Source organism: Saccopteryx bilineata, chromosome 5 (assembly GCF_036850765.1).
Source record: "Saccopteryx bilineata isolate mSacBil1 chromosome 5, mSacBil1_pri_phased_curated, whole genome shotgun sequence".
Classification (NCBI taxonomy): Eukaryota; Metazoa; Chordata; class Mammalia; order Chiroptera; family Emballonuridae; genus Saccopteryx; species Saccopteryx bilineata.
Genome location: NC_089494.1, coordinates 155,230,293 through 155,248,201, shown reverse-complemented (window position 1 = coordinate 155,248,201; position 17,909 = coordinate 155,230,293). Strand labels below are relative to the sequence as shown.

At 38.7% G+C, this 17,909-nt stretch overlaps 1 protein-coding gene across 11 annotated transcripts in view; it reads left to right on the top strand.

Annotated features, from left to right (window-relative positions):
• CACNB2 (calcium voltage-gated channel auxiliary subunit beta 2) overlaps positions 1-17,909 on the top strand; it is a 431,046-nt gene that overhangs the window by 210,975 nt on the left and 202,162 nt on the right. Inside the window, exon 1 of one of the 11 annotated variants that reach the window (XM_066232429.1) lies at positions 13,662-13,747. The exons of 9 other annotated variants lie outside the window; for them this stretch is intronic. In XM_066232429.1, coding sequence (XP_066088526.1) covers positions 13,742-13,747 — 6 coding nt within the window. In that variant the 5' untranslated portion in view covers positions 13,662-13,741. Of the gene's footprint in view, positions 1-13,661; positions 13,748-13,794; positions 13,902-17,909 lie in introns of those variants that run through there. One more of the 11 variants, XM_066232426.1, reaches the window with a different exon arrangement.

Below are 17,909 nucleotides of genomic sequence, written 5' to 3'. Positions count from 1 at the left end.
AGTTTTAATACCAGAAAATTACTTGGAACATCCTAATAAAAAGATATAATCACACTTAGTAATTACACTGAACTAGGAAGCAGAAGGCTTGGAAGCTACATGTTAATAGATTTTTCCTATTCTTTCATTTTTCTGTCGAGAACATAATAGTAATGAGTTTCTTTCAGGCATGTTTTAAGGAGTTACAATATGATTACAATTTTTTGAGTATATCAAAATGAAACTATATAAATCTAGTTATCTCAGTCTTAAAATCAAGTGTAGAGAATGACACATTATAAGCCTTCAATAGCCTGCAGATGTACAGCAGATCTATGTTATATAATGGTGCAGTGTGAGTAATATGCACTATATCACATACAGAAAGGAGAAAATATTTTAAACATGCAACACTGTAGATGAGTGAATGTAACAGCAAAGAAGGTAAATGAATCTTGGATAATACTCTAGCTTGTAAAAAATTAGTAAGTTATTCATTCATCCATCAATTATTTATTAGGCACCATCTGTATATTAGATCACAGCAGTACTAAGATAAGTGGACACAGCTTTTGCTCATGTAGCTATTGCTACACTGTAAGGGGAAGAGAGGCATATGAGATAACTCTAGCATGTACAGACTGGTGCCATGGCAGAGAAATATGCGGTGGACAATGAAGGAGAGCTCTTTCCCCGGAAAGGCTTCTGAAAGGAGGAGATTGAACTGGGCCTGAAAATAGGGCCCATCTCACAATGTAGAAATTTTTCTATCATTGCCATTACAAATACTGAATGAATGAATGGATGGTAGTGATAAAGGAATCTCCAAGGAGAAATAAGTAAACCAATTGGGAAGTGCCTAACATAGAAGAGAGAGCAACAGAAATAATATTTTAAAAATAGTTCATGTTGGCCCTGGATGGCTGGCTCAGAGGTAGAGCGTCGGCCCAGCATGTGGAAGTCCCTGGTTTGACTCCCGATTTCCAGCCAGGGCACACAGAAGAAATGCCAGTCTGCTTCTCCACCCTCCACCCTCTCTTTTCTCTCTATGTCTCTCTTCCCCTCCTCCAGCCAAGGCTCCATTGAACAAAGTTGGCCTGGGTGCTGAGGATGGCTCCAAGGTCTCCGCTTCAGGCATTAGAATGGCTTCAGCTGCAATGAAGCAACACCCCAGATGGGCAGAGCATCGCCTCCTGGTGGGCGTGCTGAGTGGATCTCGGTAGGGCGCATGCAGGAATCTGTCTCTCTGCCTCCCCGCTTCTCACTTCAGAAAATACAATAAATGAATAAATAAATAAATAAATAAATAAATAAATAAATAAATAGTTCATGTTTGCTGGGAATTAATGTGTGCCAGACACTGTCCCATGCACCTGACTTATATTATGCTGTGCGTTCCTCACATCAACCCCATGAAAGATGTGCATTAGTGTCCCCAGTCAAGTGAACCCTGCTGCAGAAGGATGGATTCTCTGCTAGTGACATCTTGAAATTCTTAATAATTTTGAACAAAAGTCACCACATTTTCATTTTACATCACACTGCACAAATTACGTAGCCAATCCAGAGTGTCTCCACTTTTTATTTGCAGACACTGGGACCTCTAACCTGACCAAGTGGTGTGCAGTGAATAGAGTTTCAACCTGGGATGCTGAGGACCCAGGTTAAAAACCCTGAGATCATTGGCTTGAGCACAGGCTCATTGAGTTTGAGTGCAGGGTCACCAGCTTGAGTGTGAGATCATAGACATGACCTCATGTTTGCTGACTTGAGCCCAAGGTCGCTGGCATGAGCAAGGTGTCACTGGCTCAGCTGGAGCCCACCGGTCAAGGCACATATGAGAAAGCAATCAGTAAACAACTCAAGTGCTGCAACTACAAGTTGATGCTTCTCATCTCCCTCCCTGTGTGTCTCTGTGTGCTGTCTCTGTCTGTCTGTCTGTCTCTCCCTCACGTGTGCACTAAAAAAAAAAAAGAGAGAGAGAAGAGAAAAGAAAAAAAGAAACTGGGACCTCTCCAGGAAACACTTGCCCTTAATCACACAGATGTTAAGAAGAGTTAGGACTGCAATCTAGTTCTTTGTGGTGTTGATTCCCACTGTCTCTTTTGTCTTCAATCTTCAAGATAAATGAATAACAAGATAGAAGCAACTGCAAATTCAGATTGAATGGTTTGTTTAGGAATGATTATTGTCAGTGCTACCTTGAGTTAAATGTGGAAATCCCAATTAAATAATTAATCATTGGAAAATCCTTCCCCAAAGTAATTGGAGATTTGAATTTAAAGTCATGTTCCGGGGTGACTGCTCAGTCTTGCTCATCCAAAGTGCCATTGTATGTTAACCCAGCTCAGCAATTTCTTGTTAAATTGTGGGGGGAATAAAGAAAGAAAATATTCATAGTGTTTCTAGTCCAGGAAAAGAAGCCATGGAGGTACACATGCAACTCCTCTTGTTAAGCCCCCATCAGTATTTACTGAGCCCTCAGACTACATTAGATCAAACACTGCAAATAAACCAGCTCAGTTAGAAGTTTTACTTTAAGAAATCCTCATTTTTCTTTGGAATAGGGTAGTTTGCTCCTCTAACTACGGGATATGCTTCAAATGTTTATTTATGCTTCATGTGAATTCAGCAAGTAGAAAGTAAAAATTTTCAAAAGCGCATCCATAGACCACACTTCCTTGAAGACTAATATGCCAAACTTCCATGATGTTAAAGAACAATATCCCAGAACATTCCTGATTTGTTCATTCCTTCTGGTAAATGCCTTGAAATATGTTCTTATGTTATTACAAAGCACTTGTGATTTCAGAGTCCAAGCCATGACCACAAAAGAGCATGTTTATTATATAAAGAACATGTTTTTCATAAGAATATGCATTATAAGTTCATAATAAAAACAGCATAATTCTCTTTTGATTTATTTCTCCAGCCTCCAAAGATATCAAATGTACTTAAATGCCATTTGGTGGAAATACTAAATTGCACTAGCAGTGTTTTAACAACCATATTCAAGGCTGACCTCTGCTGAAGGCAGACACTGAAGACAGTATCTGGTACCTTCCTCTTGTGGACAAGCAGGGGTCATAGGCTTCCAGAGCCAGGACTAAGTGGAGACCTGAGAGGCAGGTTTGAGACTTGGGGCGAGGGGAACTTGTGTCAAAGGTCTCAGTGAAGGAAGAATGGGAATTGAGGACAGATCAAAAGTGCCAAATGGAACCAGAGAGCTAGGACTGGATACATAAAAGAAGACCTGTCTGTGGGAACTGGTGGGATTCTAGAGCCGGTTCTAGAAGGAAAGGCTGAACAGGTCCAAGACACCTGAAGACAGGGTCAGCCTCCACTCAGTCTACAAATATTACAAGGAATTAAATGCAGAGTTTTCGGGTATAAGTTCAAGAGCTACAAGAATTCAAAGACTGAACAATGAAGCCTGCAGAAGAATGGGGAGAGTTTACGTGGCCCTAAAGCAAGTAGTTTTCTATCTTGGCTACACATTAGAAACCACCCAGGAGCTTTTAAAAACCCACAAGCCCAGGCTGATCTCAGCCCAATTAAGTCAGTCTGTTGGGGGTGGGATTCAGGCATTGGTTTAACATAAAACACCCTGGGGATTCTACTTTGTAGTGAGGCTGAGAGCCACTTATTTTAAGCAAGTGACAGCATTTACATGTCTACCTGATTTATCCACTTAGATATCATATGCACCGTAAATCACAGATTAATTACAGTTATACTTAAGTGAATGTTTACCCTTGAACATCACAGGTTTGAGCTTCATGGGTCCAGTTACACTTTTTTTTTTCAATAAATATTGTAAATATATTTTCATAACATTTTTTGTTCTCTAGCTTACTGTATTGTTAGAATAAAGCATATGCTACGTATAGAATACAAAATATGTGTTAACTGTTGATGTTATTGGTAAGGCTTCAATCAACAGTAGGCTATTAGGTTTGGGGGGAGTCAAAAGTTACACGTGGAATTTTGACTGCATGATAGATTGGTGTCTCTGATCCCCACATTATTTAAGGGTTAAACATAGTTATACATACCTAGTTGTATACACACACACTTAAAGAGTTCTGCTCACCAGGTCTCATTGAACAGCATCAACGCCTGGCACTGCTATAGCAAACAGCTTATGCTGTCACCCCAATTTTAAAAAGACACTGTGGAATAGCAGGGCATTTATTCTAAAGAGATTTCTTACACTGAAATAGATTTGGGGCGGCATGACCAGGTGGTGGTGTAGTGGATAGAACATTCATTGGTCTGGGACACTGAGGACCCAGGATTGAAACCCCCAGGTCACTGGCTTGAAGTCCAAAGTTGCTGGTTTGAGCAGTGAGTCACTGGCTCAGCTGAAGCCCACTGGTCAAGGTATATTTGAGAAAGCAATCAATGAACAGCTAAGGTGCCACAACTATGAGTTGATGCTTCTCATCTCTCTCCTTTCCTGCCTCACACACACACTAAAAAAATAATAATAGTTGTGGGCCTCAATGAAATGATAATATCATCAGGGGTTAGCTCTGTGGACCAAACCCTAAGTCAGATATTTGTACTGGATGATTTCATTTGATATTTAAAGAAAAAGAAGAGAAAAATCTTCATATCCTTCAAATATTTATTTTGGGAGAACTCCAGTTTTTCACTTGATACTCAGAGAAAATAATGAAAAAAAGATTAATATGTGAGGTGATGGATGTTAATTAAAGGATGGGGGAGTCCTTTTTTAATGTATACATGTGTCAAATCACCATGATGTAGACTTTACATATCTTATGTCACTTACACCTTAATAAAGCTGAAAGATTTTTTAAATACTTAGAGGTGTTTTTTTTTAAAGATAACACAAGTGAATCATAAAAATTATATTCACTATTTAATGCTTAAAATGTTTGGCAGACTTCATATATATACTGCTCACAAAAATTAGGGGATATTTTATCACTTCATATTCATTTTGAAATATCCCCTAATTTTTGTGAGAAGTATATTATATAATCAAACACAAATGCAGAAAAATATCAGATAGACCCCTTCTAGGATTTACTATGTCAACAAGCTTTAGTTTAAATAAGAAGTATGTACAAATTCAGTTAACCAGGCAAGCACCAGGTATTCTGACCATTTTTTTTTTGCCTGAATTAATTGTGAATATCTAAGAGATTATAACTGGTAATCTTCCTGATTGAGACTATTGCACAGGCCTTTTATTCTTCAACATGTTTCATAGAATAACAGTTTTATACAAGGAGGTAAAATTAGCATAGGAAATATAGGTAATAATATTATAATAACTCTGTGTGGTGCCAGATGGGTACTAGACATCAGGGTGATCTCTTTGTAAGTTATACAAATGCCTAATCACTAAGCTGTATGCCTGAAACTAATATTATATTGTGTGTCAACTGTAACTAAAAATTTTTTTTTAATTTTTAATTATAAAAAAGAATAACTGTGTTCTGCTGACTCTAAGGCTGGTGTACCTTCTACTTCCTTTAAGGACATCCAGGTTTTGCTGGACTGTGGGCCAGATCACATTACTATAAAAGCAGTAAGAGGTTGTGCAAGTTGAAACGAGCATGGTGAATAAGCCATAGTTCTACACTCTTTTTTTTACGGGAAGGCAAATACGATTAATAACTCAGTAAGATACCTTCAACCACTGCTTCACGCTATAAAGAAAATCAAATAAGGCAATGTCATGAAGAGCAGTTGGTCCTGGGTCGGGGCTTCTTTGGGGAGGTGAGTTTGGAAGTGAGACCCAAGTGCTGTAGAACAGAGGTGCCATGTGAGTGTCTGCAGGGCATGCTCCGAGCACATGGAAGAGCAAGTGCAGAGGCCCTGACCCCGGAATGCACATGGCACAGTCTGGGGACAGCAGGAAGGCCAGTGTGGCTGCAGTGTGGCCATGATGGGCAGAGTGAAGGGACATGAAATCAGAGATGTGGTCCAGAGCCAGTCCTCACTAGACCCTGCGGCCGTAGTACTTCAGTTACAGTGAGAAACTATTGGAGGGTTGTGGAGCAGCAGAGTGATAGAAGCAAATCCGTGCCTTCAGAAGGGCTAGGCTAGCTGTTCTGTATAGACTAGATAGCAGTCATGAGATGAGTTAGAGGCTGTTGCTAAGGAGGTCTTGAGTGAGGTGACAAAGGTTACTGCCAGAGTTGACAGGACTTACTGAGGAGTTTTGGTATGGATCCCAGGGATGTGGGATGCTATTCACTTTCATGTACAATAGTGGGCCCCAACCTTTTTGGAGCTACGGATTGGTTTAATGTCAGAAAATATTTTCACAGACCGGCCTTCAGGGTGGGACGGATAAATGTATCATGTGACCGAGACAAGCATCAAGAGTGAGTCTTAGACAGATGTAACAGAGGGAATCTGGTCATTTTTTAAAAATAAAACATCGTTCAGACTTAAATATAAATAAAACAGAAATAATGTAAGTTATTTATTCTTTCTCTGCGGACCGGTACCAAATGGCCCACGGACCAGTACCGGTCTGCAGCCTGGGAGTTGGGGACCACTGACTGGTGTACAAGACTGGGGTGTGTGTGTGGGGGGGTGATCAGGAGTTCTTTTGGAAGCATGTAATGTGTGAACAGCCTTTTGGACAATGATGCAGAGGTCCCTAGTGGCATTACACACAAGAGCCTGGAACCCAGAGGCTGCCTCACAGAAACAGAGAGTTAGAGAGTTAGGAATAATTATTCTCTTAGCACAGGTGAGAAGTGAAAATTGCAAGAAGAGACGCTAAAATAGCAGGATACCGAAGGGCTAAGAGAATAGGATTGGGAAATGGGATGGAAAAGAGAGGATCTCAAAGACAGTACAAAAGCCCAGCAACTCAGCCCTCTTTGTAACCACCTAGTCTGCAGCACACACCTTATATTGAATAATTCCATGGCATTTGTAGTAAGGGGAAATATTGAAACACTAAACATAATACATGAATTACTTAGATTCATACAACTCCTACAGGAAGTCATCATCAGTTTTTCTTTTATATTAATTCTAGAAAGACATTTAATGGCAAAGAGAGTCTTGTTATGTTAAATGCAGGTTGCAGGTACCAAAAAATTATACAGTATGTCTTTCAGAGTCAGATTCACCATGGGACAGATCCATGGAGCTCAGGAGTCAAAGGAGCCCCCAAAACACCTCACACTCCTTTTTTTTTCTAGAATTGTTTGAAGTGGCAACTTCGATGTAGATAAACTTACTGTTTCTTCATTAATAGCAATACTCAGGCTCCTTTCACCTATATCTTACCCAATGATGGGGGAACGGGGACAGTGAAGGAGAGAGTCCCTTTTAGTTCTTGCATTTGATTGTTTGTGATGTTTGAAATTAACCTTGTCTCAAAACAGAAGTTGTTCAGGCAGTATAAGTTCTTAACTAATGAAAAAGTACATAATATGTGAAAAGGACAGCTAGTCTATTAAGGAGAGAAGAAAGGCAAAAAGCTGAGTTCTCTCCCCAGTGCTAAAATTTTTATGAAATAAAAACAGGACTTCATTTATTTGAATCCTTTATTTATTTTTATTTTTTTATTTTTTTACAGAGACAGAGAGAGGGATAGACAGGGATAGACAGACAGGAACGGAGAGATGAGAAGCATCAATCATTAGTTTTTTGTTGCGCATTGCGACACCTTAGTTGTTCATTGATTGCTTTCTCATATGTGCCTTGACCATGGGCCTTCAGCAGACCAAGTAACCCCTTGCTTGAACAAGAGACCTTGGGTCCAAGCTGGTGAATTTTTGTTCAAACCAGATGAGCCCACACTCAAGCTGGAGACCTCCGGGTCTCGAACCTGGGTCTTCCACATCCCAGTCCGATGCTCTATCCACTGCGCCACCGCCTGGTCAGGCTATTTGAATCCTTTAAATGAAGATCTCCCCACCCTCCGTCCATGCAGCAAGATGAACTGGGGACAGGGTTGATATGGCTGCGTAGGGGAATAACTTCTGAGAAAGAAAGTTCAATAGTACAACTATTTGGGTTAAACACTAGAGCTTTGAAACAAAATTGCTTTGTTCTCTCCCATAAGCTTCTCTGTCAATAACCAATAGTTCTGTTGGAATTGTCATAGGAAATTAAAAAAAAAAGAAATCATGAGGGCTACATGATAGGTGGAAAGAAAAGTCAGTTGTAGATATGACTAATTTCATTTTGTTCTGAGGAGATCTGTTATTTTTACTATGGTATTTGACATTGCTTCCTATTTTTATGTTTTGCGGAAGTGATGTGTTTGACTGTTATTTACCCAAAATACATGTGAGGCTTCAAGTGTATACTCACGCTAGAGTTTTGCTTTGCTGTGATGATTCACTGTCTGGCTAGTGCATGCCATAATTATCCAGACTCAGACACATCTCACGGCCTTCTGTAATCAAAGACGGCACTATTGAGGGCATAAACTCCAAACCCGGGTGTGATCAGGGAATTTTTTCACAGTCCTTGCCGGTTAGATAAACAGTCTGGACTTTGAAGTCTGGAGTGGCCACTTGAAATATGTGACCTCCAAAATTCTGCATTTTTTTTGGTCTCCTAGCAACAGAACATATTTATACTTTGGCCATTTATACTTACTGCACCTCCTTGTGCAGAAAGATCTGCTGGTGTTTTAAAGTTTAAAACAACAAATGGGAAGGTGGCCTCAGACGCGGACTGGGAATTGCTGATCACTATCTCCTTGACTGCTGTGTGTGCAGGCAGATCACAGCAATTCCGAATACAAATATAAAATAGAAAGAAGCCTTCTCTCGGCAGACTACTGAACATACATGTTTAGTTACAAAAACAGCACTTCAGGAATTCTCTAGTTATAATATTTCCATTAAGCCTTTTTCACAGTTTAGCCAAGACAGCTTGTGGTTTAAGAGGTGCAGCAGTAGAAGAAAATTGAAAAGAAACTAAGGCACAATATTTGGGATGTGAGTACCAGTAGGGACTGCAGAAACCTTAGGTCTTTCCCTCTAAAATCTGACGCAGAGCTCCCTCCTCCTGCAGAGAAACAGAATTACTGGGCGTGTGGCTGAGCTCCCAGGGGCTGCTTCAGAGCCCCAGGTCCACAGTGGTCAGTCCTCCTCTCCCCATCTCCTCCAGTCCCCTCCCCCACACTCAGATAACCTGAAGTAGAGCTAGATATGATTTAAATTTCACATTGTATCATCTTAGGTTTTAATTATAAGCCTGTCACATCAATATGATATGAAAAGCACCTTCAAGTGTTTCAAACTGAGCACTGTTGACACATTGAACTGCATCATTCTTTGTGGTGGGGAGCTGTCTTGAGCATTGTAGGATGCTGCATGCCATCCCTGACCTCTACCCACTGCAGGCTAGTTAATTACCTACCCCTCCCTGTGTGGCAATTAAAAATGTTTCTAAAAAAAAAAAATAGTTTCTAAACAGTACTAAATGTCCCCTGGGAGCAAAATGACCCCCTGCTGAAAAACAGTGAGTGATAACATGAAAAAATCACATTTATTTGCAATCTCTGATGTGCCAGATGTGGACTAGATGTTTTATGTAATCCTGACAATTATCCTTTGAAGTCTTAGCTCCTTTTTATAAATCTGGAACCTGAGGGGATGGCAAAGATAAGTGCTGTTTTTTGTTTTGTTTTTGGTTCTTTATTTTCCAATGCTCCGCAATGAAAATGATTCTTTTTTATTTATTTTTTTAAATTAGAAATTAAATTTAATGGAGTGACACTGATCAGTAAGAGTACATAGTTTTAGGTGAACATCTCCATAGCATTTCAACTGTTGATTGTGCTGTGTGCCCATCACCCACAGTCAACTCATTTTCTGTCACCATGTATTTGTGCCCCCAACTCACCTACTCCCACTGCCCCGTAACCATTTCACTTTTATCTGTGTCCATGAGTCTCAGTTTTATATCCTACCTATGTGTGAAATCTTACAGTTCTTAGCTTTCTCTGATTTACTTATTTCAAAATGCATTCTAAACAGAGAAATTATCTTACACCTAAGAAAAAGAAGAAAAGTTATTTTTAATATATTTATTTTACAATATGTATGGCTTGTTTAGGCATTCCCTAAGTTAAAAACACCTAACTTGAAAATTTGCCAAAAGTATGAAAAGACAAAAAAGACTAAGGGTTGGACATTGACGTATCTGCCTAAATGAAGGTCGCTTTCTTTTTTCTGTTCTCTGAACATTGACCAGAAAGTGACCAAATCGGCATAGAATTTTCTTTTCTTCTGATTTCTGGCCTGATGAGCAGTCTTGCTTCTACAATCCGTCCTCCCCTTCCCTGCATGCATGCAGTTCCTGTTTTTCACTCTCAGCAGTCCACTTAACATTGATTCCTGCTCTTCTTCCTAATTCCTCTTCTTCATTGTTTCTCTTCATGTTCTTCCCAGGGAACTTAAGAAGATATCCTTCCATCCCATTTGAAAGCAAGAAAAAAACCGTGAGGTGTAAAAAGAATGATATACCTGTACAGGACAAGAGTATTGTTTAGTATTAGAGTTTATGGGAAGTTGAAAAGGCTTTGAAATTCCTGTGCGCTCCATTCAGCATTTCCATTCTCATCCTCCTCTTCTTCAAACCCCAGTTGTTCTTTGCTTGACTTGAAATCAACATTAGTTAACATTTTCCCGTTGCAGATATATTTTAGTGGCATCATAAATTAATGTGGGCTACATCTGGAAAGCTACTAATCATATATATCATTGTCAGAAATTACATTTCCAATTGAAAACTAGTATCCAAGTATAATTTTTCAAAAACTTCAGAACATTTCTTTCAAATAAATATGGCATGAGTATGTGCTTAAATTTTTTTTTTTATTCATTGTGGAAAAAAAACAGGATGATAGAGTCAGTTTAAAAGATTGTGGAAGAGAATAAGTATTTATAATCATTGAAAGAAAGCGTACTGGGCTCAGAATGTTAAATTAGATACGACATAGTTAATACTTTGCAGAACATAAAACAACAATTGGGAGGTGGTTTTTTATACAAGAGAGAGATCATTGGCATTTCTGTCAGACAAATTCTTTTCTATTAGTTTTCTTCACAGTAGTATCTACCCTCAGAGATATAAAATATTCTAATGTATAATAAATAGTCAATTAAGCAAAGGTTTATAATTTCCCTAGAAATTATATACTTTTTGGTTATCTGTTAGATAAACAAAAACTCTTTTTGAGGTTGAAAAACTAATATCAATATTTTTTTTATTTTTTTCTTTTTCTGTATTTTTCTGAAGCTGGAAACCGGGAGAGACAGTCAGACTCCCGCATGCGCCCGACCAGGATCCACCCGGCACGCCCACCAGGGGCGACGCTCTGCCCACCAGGGGGCGATGCTCTGCCCCTGGGGGGGGGTCACTCTGCTGCAACCAGAGCCACTCTAGCGCCTGGGGCAGAGGCCAAGGAGCCATCCCCAGCGCCCAGGCCATCTTTGCTCCAATGGAGCCTTGGCTGCGGGAGGGCAAGAGAGACAGAGAGGAAGGAGGGGAAGGTGGAGAAGCAAATGGGCGCTTCTCCTATGTGCCCTGGCCGGGAATCGAACCCGAGTCCCCTGCACGCCAGGCCGACATTCTACCGCTGAGCCAACCGGCCTGGGCCAATTTATTTATTTTAGAAAGTCCAAAAATACCCTCAAACCTTTCCATTTGAGAAAGTTCAAAAAATACCCTCAAATCATTACCCAGATGCAACCACTATAAATAAAATTTTATATGTTTTTTACAAGCTTTTTCTCAATATTTTTGACAGTGGGGTCATTACTGTGAAAAAAATTGACAGGCTACTTACTTATTTTCTTTTACTTACTGTCAAATATCTATTTTGTCATATAATGAAAGCATCCCAAAAACATTTTAATGTCTATTTAATGTACAGGCATTTTGTAGCATGATTCATTTCACTACTTGTCCTCATTCTAAAATTATTTCTTTATTATGAATAAATAACTTATTATGCATTTTTTTTAGGATACAGAAAAGCGTAGATAATAATGTAATGAACAAGGACATTGGCAAGACCTAGTCTGAGGAATAAAATCATGGAGGTGCCCCCCCCCCCCCGCCACCCTGTGAACCCTTCCGAATGTTCTCCGATCAGGATGGAACCACTATTCTGCATTTGGTACTCACTTTCACATTTATCTTTGTACTTGAACCACTTCCATAAAGTATATAGTATTTTTACATATTTTCAATCTTTATACAAATCGTGTCATGGTTCTTGAGATATTAAGGTCCTGTGGCCTGCTTTTATCTAAAGACCTCATGTTTGTGGAGATTTATCCATATACATAGTTAGTTATAAATGATTCACTTTCAGGGCTGAATAGTGCCTCAGACTTTGTTCACCCACCTTCCTGTTGATATGCATTGAGTCTCTTTTCAGCTTGTTACTGTAACCCCAGTGTTGCTGGAACCATTTTGAAGCTACATTGCCCTGTGTACTCATGCAAGGGTTTTTCTGTGTACTACTGAGGAATGCAAGGCCAGCCAAAGGAGACACACATCTACCATTTCACACTTTGCTAAATCTCTGATGTTGCTTAACCAGTTTCTACTTTCACCAGCCATGCATGCAAGTCTGCCTGCTCTTTATTGGGGGAGGTGGCAAATCTTTTCTGTGAGGGACCAGATAAGACATATTTAAGCTTGATGCCTGTCACAACTATGCAACTCTGCTGTTGTAACAAAAAAGCAGCCGTGGCCTATTTATAAGTGAATAATTGTGACTGATGAATGTTTACTTAAGGACACTACATATAGTTTTTTTCATTAACTTTTTTCAACCATTTAAAATGCAAAATACGTTCTTAGCTTGTAGGTTGTGCAAAACAGATTCCTGGCTGGATTTAACCCTCAGGTCACACTTTGTCAAGTCCTGCTTGCCATCCTCACCAACACCTGGTAGTTTCAGATACACAGATGTTTCTCCTCTACTGGGTATAAAATTCTGATTTTAATTTGTATTTCCAATAAGTACTGAAGTCAAGCATTTTATCATGTCTGTTGGACACTAAGCTTTTCTCTTCAATGATTTATCTATTTATGTGTTTTTTTTTCTTATCCTTTTAGATCTATGTATTGACTTATAGGAGTTCTTCCTATTTTCTGGCTGATAATTCTTTGTCATATGCTTTGCAAATGTTCTTAGAGTATCTTGATTATCGTTTCACGTTCTGAAGGTATCTTTTGATGAAAAGGAGTTATTCTAATTAAAATGAAATTTATCCAAGTGATACTTATTTGACTATGTGAAAAAAAATTTTGCATACACATTGTAAAAGGTGATGTCACAAAAGAAGGATGTCACTTTGTTGTATGTAAAAGAGGAACTATTTCTCCCTTGATAGGAGTGGAAGAATGCTCTCACTGTTATTCTAGACTCTTTTTCAGTCCACTAGTTTTCTTGAAGGCAAACAGCTTGTCACTTGGGAAGCCTGTTGTTCTAGAGGGAAGGTCTTTAAGCGCTGTGGTGGCCAGTGCTGCTCGAAGGCGTCATCTGATATTAATGAAATGTTACTCTGCACAAGTTGGCAGGCATCTCTCTTCCAAGCCACCTGATGTCATTCAAAGTACAAAAAGATCCTCCTCCTTGCATTTGTTAATTGACTCTGATCTGCTCCTCTGCCTGCCTGAGTGGTTCTGGAACTGAGAACACTTGTAATCTAAAGAACTCTGTAAAGTCACACTGGCTGAGCCTGCATGCCCCCAGCCAGCAAGGAAAAGGAAAGCGGTTGCTATGCAGGTCAGCAAAGCAAGATTGGCTGCCTTGAGCTATTTTACTGAGCTCTTGCTCCTGTGAAAGCTATTCCCCCTGGAAAGCTGAGCCCACTTGGAACAGGGCTGGCATGCTTGACAGACGCCTCATGTCTCCTCAGACTAAGTGCATTTTTCCTGGGGTAAGCATACGGGCAGAGAGGCAGGCCAGGTACACGGTGTGGTTTAAAGGAAGCAGGAATGTACTGAATCGTTAATGAGTTTAAGCTAAAATCATGTTAGTTGCTTCACTTTTGAAAAGTTGTCTTTCTCTTGCCAGAAATGTTATCATTCACAATGTTATAATGTAATTGTTTGGTTGATTTGAGCAAGTAAAATGTAGCACTCATTTTAAACTGTCTTATAGAGATCAATTAAGTAGCTGGGGAGAGAAAGGGACAATAGAGAAACAGTGAAAATGAACATGCATTTTCCAGATGCAGACAGTCACTTGTTGCATTGTGGGTCAGGCTAGCCACTGAGTCTTTTTGTTTCTTCAGCCTTTGTATGTAAATCAAGGTGATTTGACTTCCTCTGTTGGTTGCAAATTAAGATTTGATTGCTAGTTATCATGGTAGTCTATCAGGAGAGTCTAATGTTTAAAATACTGAAGCACACAGCCTTTAGAACACAGTAATTAGATGTTTGGATTTGATTTGGAACTTTTAAAGAAAAGATCATAGCATTAGCAGCGCCCCTCTTTAGGAGGACGGCTATATAGAAGAAAATAATATTTCTAGAACCCAAACATAAACTGTAGCCTCTAAAAATTATAAGATTAGAAATAGTTGTGCTAATAAGGCACAAAAATATTTTTAAGTCAATAAAATACAGCTTGTTTAAAAATTCTTTTCAGGTTACCTCTTTTGTTTCCAGGTGTTCCAGCCTACACTAAAGTTAGTTTTAACAGAGAAAAAAATACTTGCTGAGAAATGTCTGTGTGGCAATCATTTGTTCTGTGTGGTATCATATAGCAGCACAGTTAGTGAACTGTGAGAAACCTAGCTTAACCTATGTGATTTCAACGACCGTTTATTACATTGCATATTTAATTTTCTGAAAATATAATTCTCCTTGTTTGTGTTGGCCCCGTGGAATTTTGTATACCACAGTTTTGTATTTCTTCAGGCTCTGACCTGACCGGCAATGTATACACTCCTTGTAAAGGATTTCTGGGTGTTCAATACTCTCACAAATTTCTAAGTTTCTCAAATGCCACTTACATTTAATTCAGAAATTGATACTTGTTTGTTTTGAAAGACGTCTAGAATTATCATTTCCTATTATCAGACACGAAATAATGGCTGTGGTTATTCCTGCAAAGAAATTTCATTATGAATTGGAAAATTGGAAAATCCACCACCCAAGTTGCCAAAAACATTCCACCAGTCACTTCTGAATATTTTCAGTGGTAAAATTGGGCACACCAATGTCACTGTTACTTAACTGGAATGTCAGTCTATATGATTCTAAAATAGTTATTTGAATAATTTATCCTACAGTTAATTTCATTTCTGTCTTGAAGTGTTATGGGGACTCTGCATAGGGATGTGTATCCTTTTAAGCTACCTCTTCTTTGCCAAGCCTAGGTTTTTGTTTCTTATGACATCATTTTAACTAATACCTGCGTTCAATTAGGACTGATAAATACAATGATTTTTGTTTTAATGGTTAAATTAAAAAATAAGTCGGTATAAAGACTTTTTAAATTCCCATTTAACACTTCAATATAGTTATTCTCATAGTCCCACAGTAATGACAGAAATTTTCTTTCAATCTGGATAATAATATAGAGAGAATTTTTTAAAATGCATAGTTTATTATGTATTTATATATGTGTATGCATTATGAAATAACTTTTTAGAATGCTGAATAAAGTACCTGGTTTTTGTTTTGTCTACTCAAGTACGATTTCAGTTTTCACATGTTATATTCTTTAAAGTCACTACAAACCCCAAAAGCATGAAAGCACACTTAGAAATTATGCATTTTATTTTTATTCTTGCATTAAAATGAAACTAATAGCCTGACCTGTGGTGGTGCAGTGGATAGAGTGTCAACCTGGAATGCTGAGGTTGCTGGTTCAAAACCCAGGACTTGCCCGGTCAAGGCACATACAAGAAGTAACTACTATGAGTTGATGCTTCTTGCTCCTACCATCTTTTTCTCTCTCTCTCTAAAAAAATAAAGTAAAATAAAAAAGTAAAAACTTTGAAAAAATGAAACTAATAAACCAATGTAATTTTTATAGATACTTTTTTACTGCCAAAGGCAAAAATATGACCCTGAGTGACTAATATTAAATACACTTTTTACCATTTTACGAATTCTGGTATTTGTTCTTTGTAAGTTTCTTGAACATAATAGTTTCTTGAACATAATATCTTTTATGACTGCAATTGTGTGCCAAGATGGCCACTTCCTTTATCTTCTTTACTCCAAATAATCTTTTCAATTTATGCAGGTTTTTCTATTTATTTAAAATTTTACTTATAATTTCAGTTTTTTCTGACTGTGTTTAAAGGCAAATGTTTGGACCCAGTTAGACTTGACTTTGAATATTACACTATCCACTTAATATCTGTGTGATTTGTCAAGTTTTATCTTTTCTGAGCCTCAGCTTCATCATCTATAAAATAGGAATAATAATATGTCTGAAGGTATTTGTGAGAATATTTATTACATTGCTTGTAGACGGCTTAGCATAGTGCCTACAGTTGAATCACAGTTACTTACATTTTCTGCAATGACTAATAACAAAAATCTTAGCTCTGAGATCCCAAACTATGATATCTGGGAGAGGCAGCAGAGATGGTTCTGAGTTTGCTTCTTTATTAATTTGCATATTGGAAGTAATATAGAGTGATTGAAGTAATTAACAGTCCTATTAAGTGAGACTCCTGATTAGAATTCTGAGAATCTAGTATCAGAGGGTTGGAAAGTATAAACCACCAAAACTATATGCAAATATCCATCTGTGTATACCATATTTCCCCATGTATAAGACTCACCTTTCCCCCCCCCCCATAAAACTTTGGGGTCTAAAAACTGGGTGCGTCTTATACGGTGTTGTTGGTTTTTTTTACTTGCATTTCCCACTTTTTCGTGCTTGTTTTTGTACTCATTTTTGAAGACAGTGATTCATGATCAGACACAGATGAGGACAAGCTAATGGATGGGAGTTTTGACAGAGATGAGGACTTGTATGAATTTTATAATGAATAAAATTTGAGTTCAATAACTTTACATAATACATTTTTTTTTTCAAATTTCGAGTCCCAAAATTAAGGTGCATCTTATACATGGGGAAATATGGTACATGAACATGTACCTCCAGCAGATTCTCAAAGTGCCCCTCAACTTCAAAATGGTAAAGAGCCAGAGCTCCTGAATAGAAATAAGCCTGAGAGAACAAAAAATATGATGGAGGTTAAAAACACTAAGAAGTCTGGCCTGACCAGGCGGTGGTGCAGTGGATAGAGCATTGGACTGGGATGCAGAGGACCCAGACTCGAGACCCTGAGGTCACTGGCTTGAGCATGGGCTCATCCGGCTTGAACGTGGGCTCACCAGCTTGAGCGCAGGGTTACTGGCTTGAGCATGGGATCATAGACATGACCCCCTTGTTCGCTGGCGTGAACCCAAGGTCGCTGGTTTGAGCAAGGGGTCACTTGCTCTGCTGTAGCCCCCTCCGCCCCCACCCCACTGCCATCAAAGCACATATGAGGAAGCAATCAATGAACAACTAAGGAACTGCAACAAAGAGCTGCAATGAAGATTTGATGCTTCTCATTTCTCTCTTCCGGTCTGTCTGTCCCTCTCTCTGTCTCTCTCACAAAAAAGAAAAAAAAAGGAGTATAGGAAGTTTTTTAAGTATTATTTTTCCTTCCTCTTCACCTTTATATTGCCAAATCAGTTTAGAAAAAAAAAGAGAAAGTTAACATGTGCCTGTGTATTCCCATATATATATTTAAAGATTTTATTTATTTCTTTTAGTGAGGATAGAGAGAGAGAGAGAGATAATGGGGGGAGGAGCAGGAAGCATCAACTCCCATATGTGCCTTGACCAGGCAAGCCTGAGGTTTCAAACCAGAGACCTCAGTGTTCCAGGTTGAAACTTTATCTACTGCGCTACCACAGGTCAGGCTATT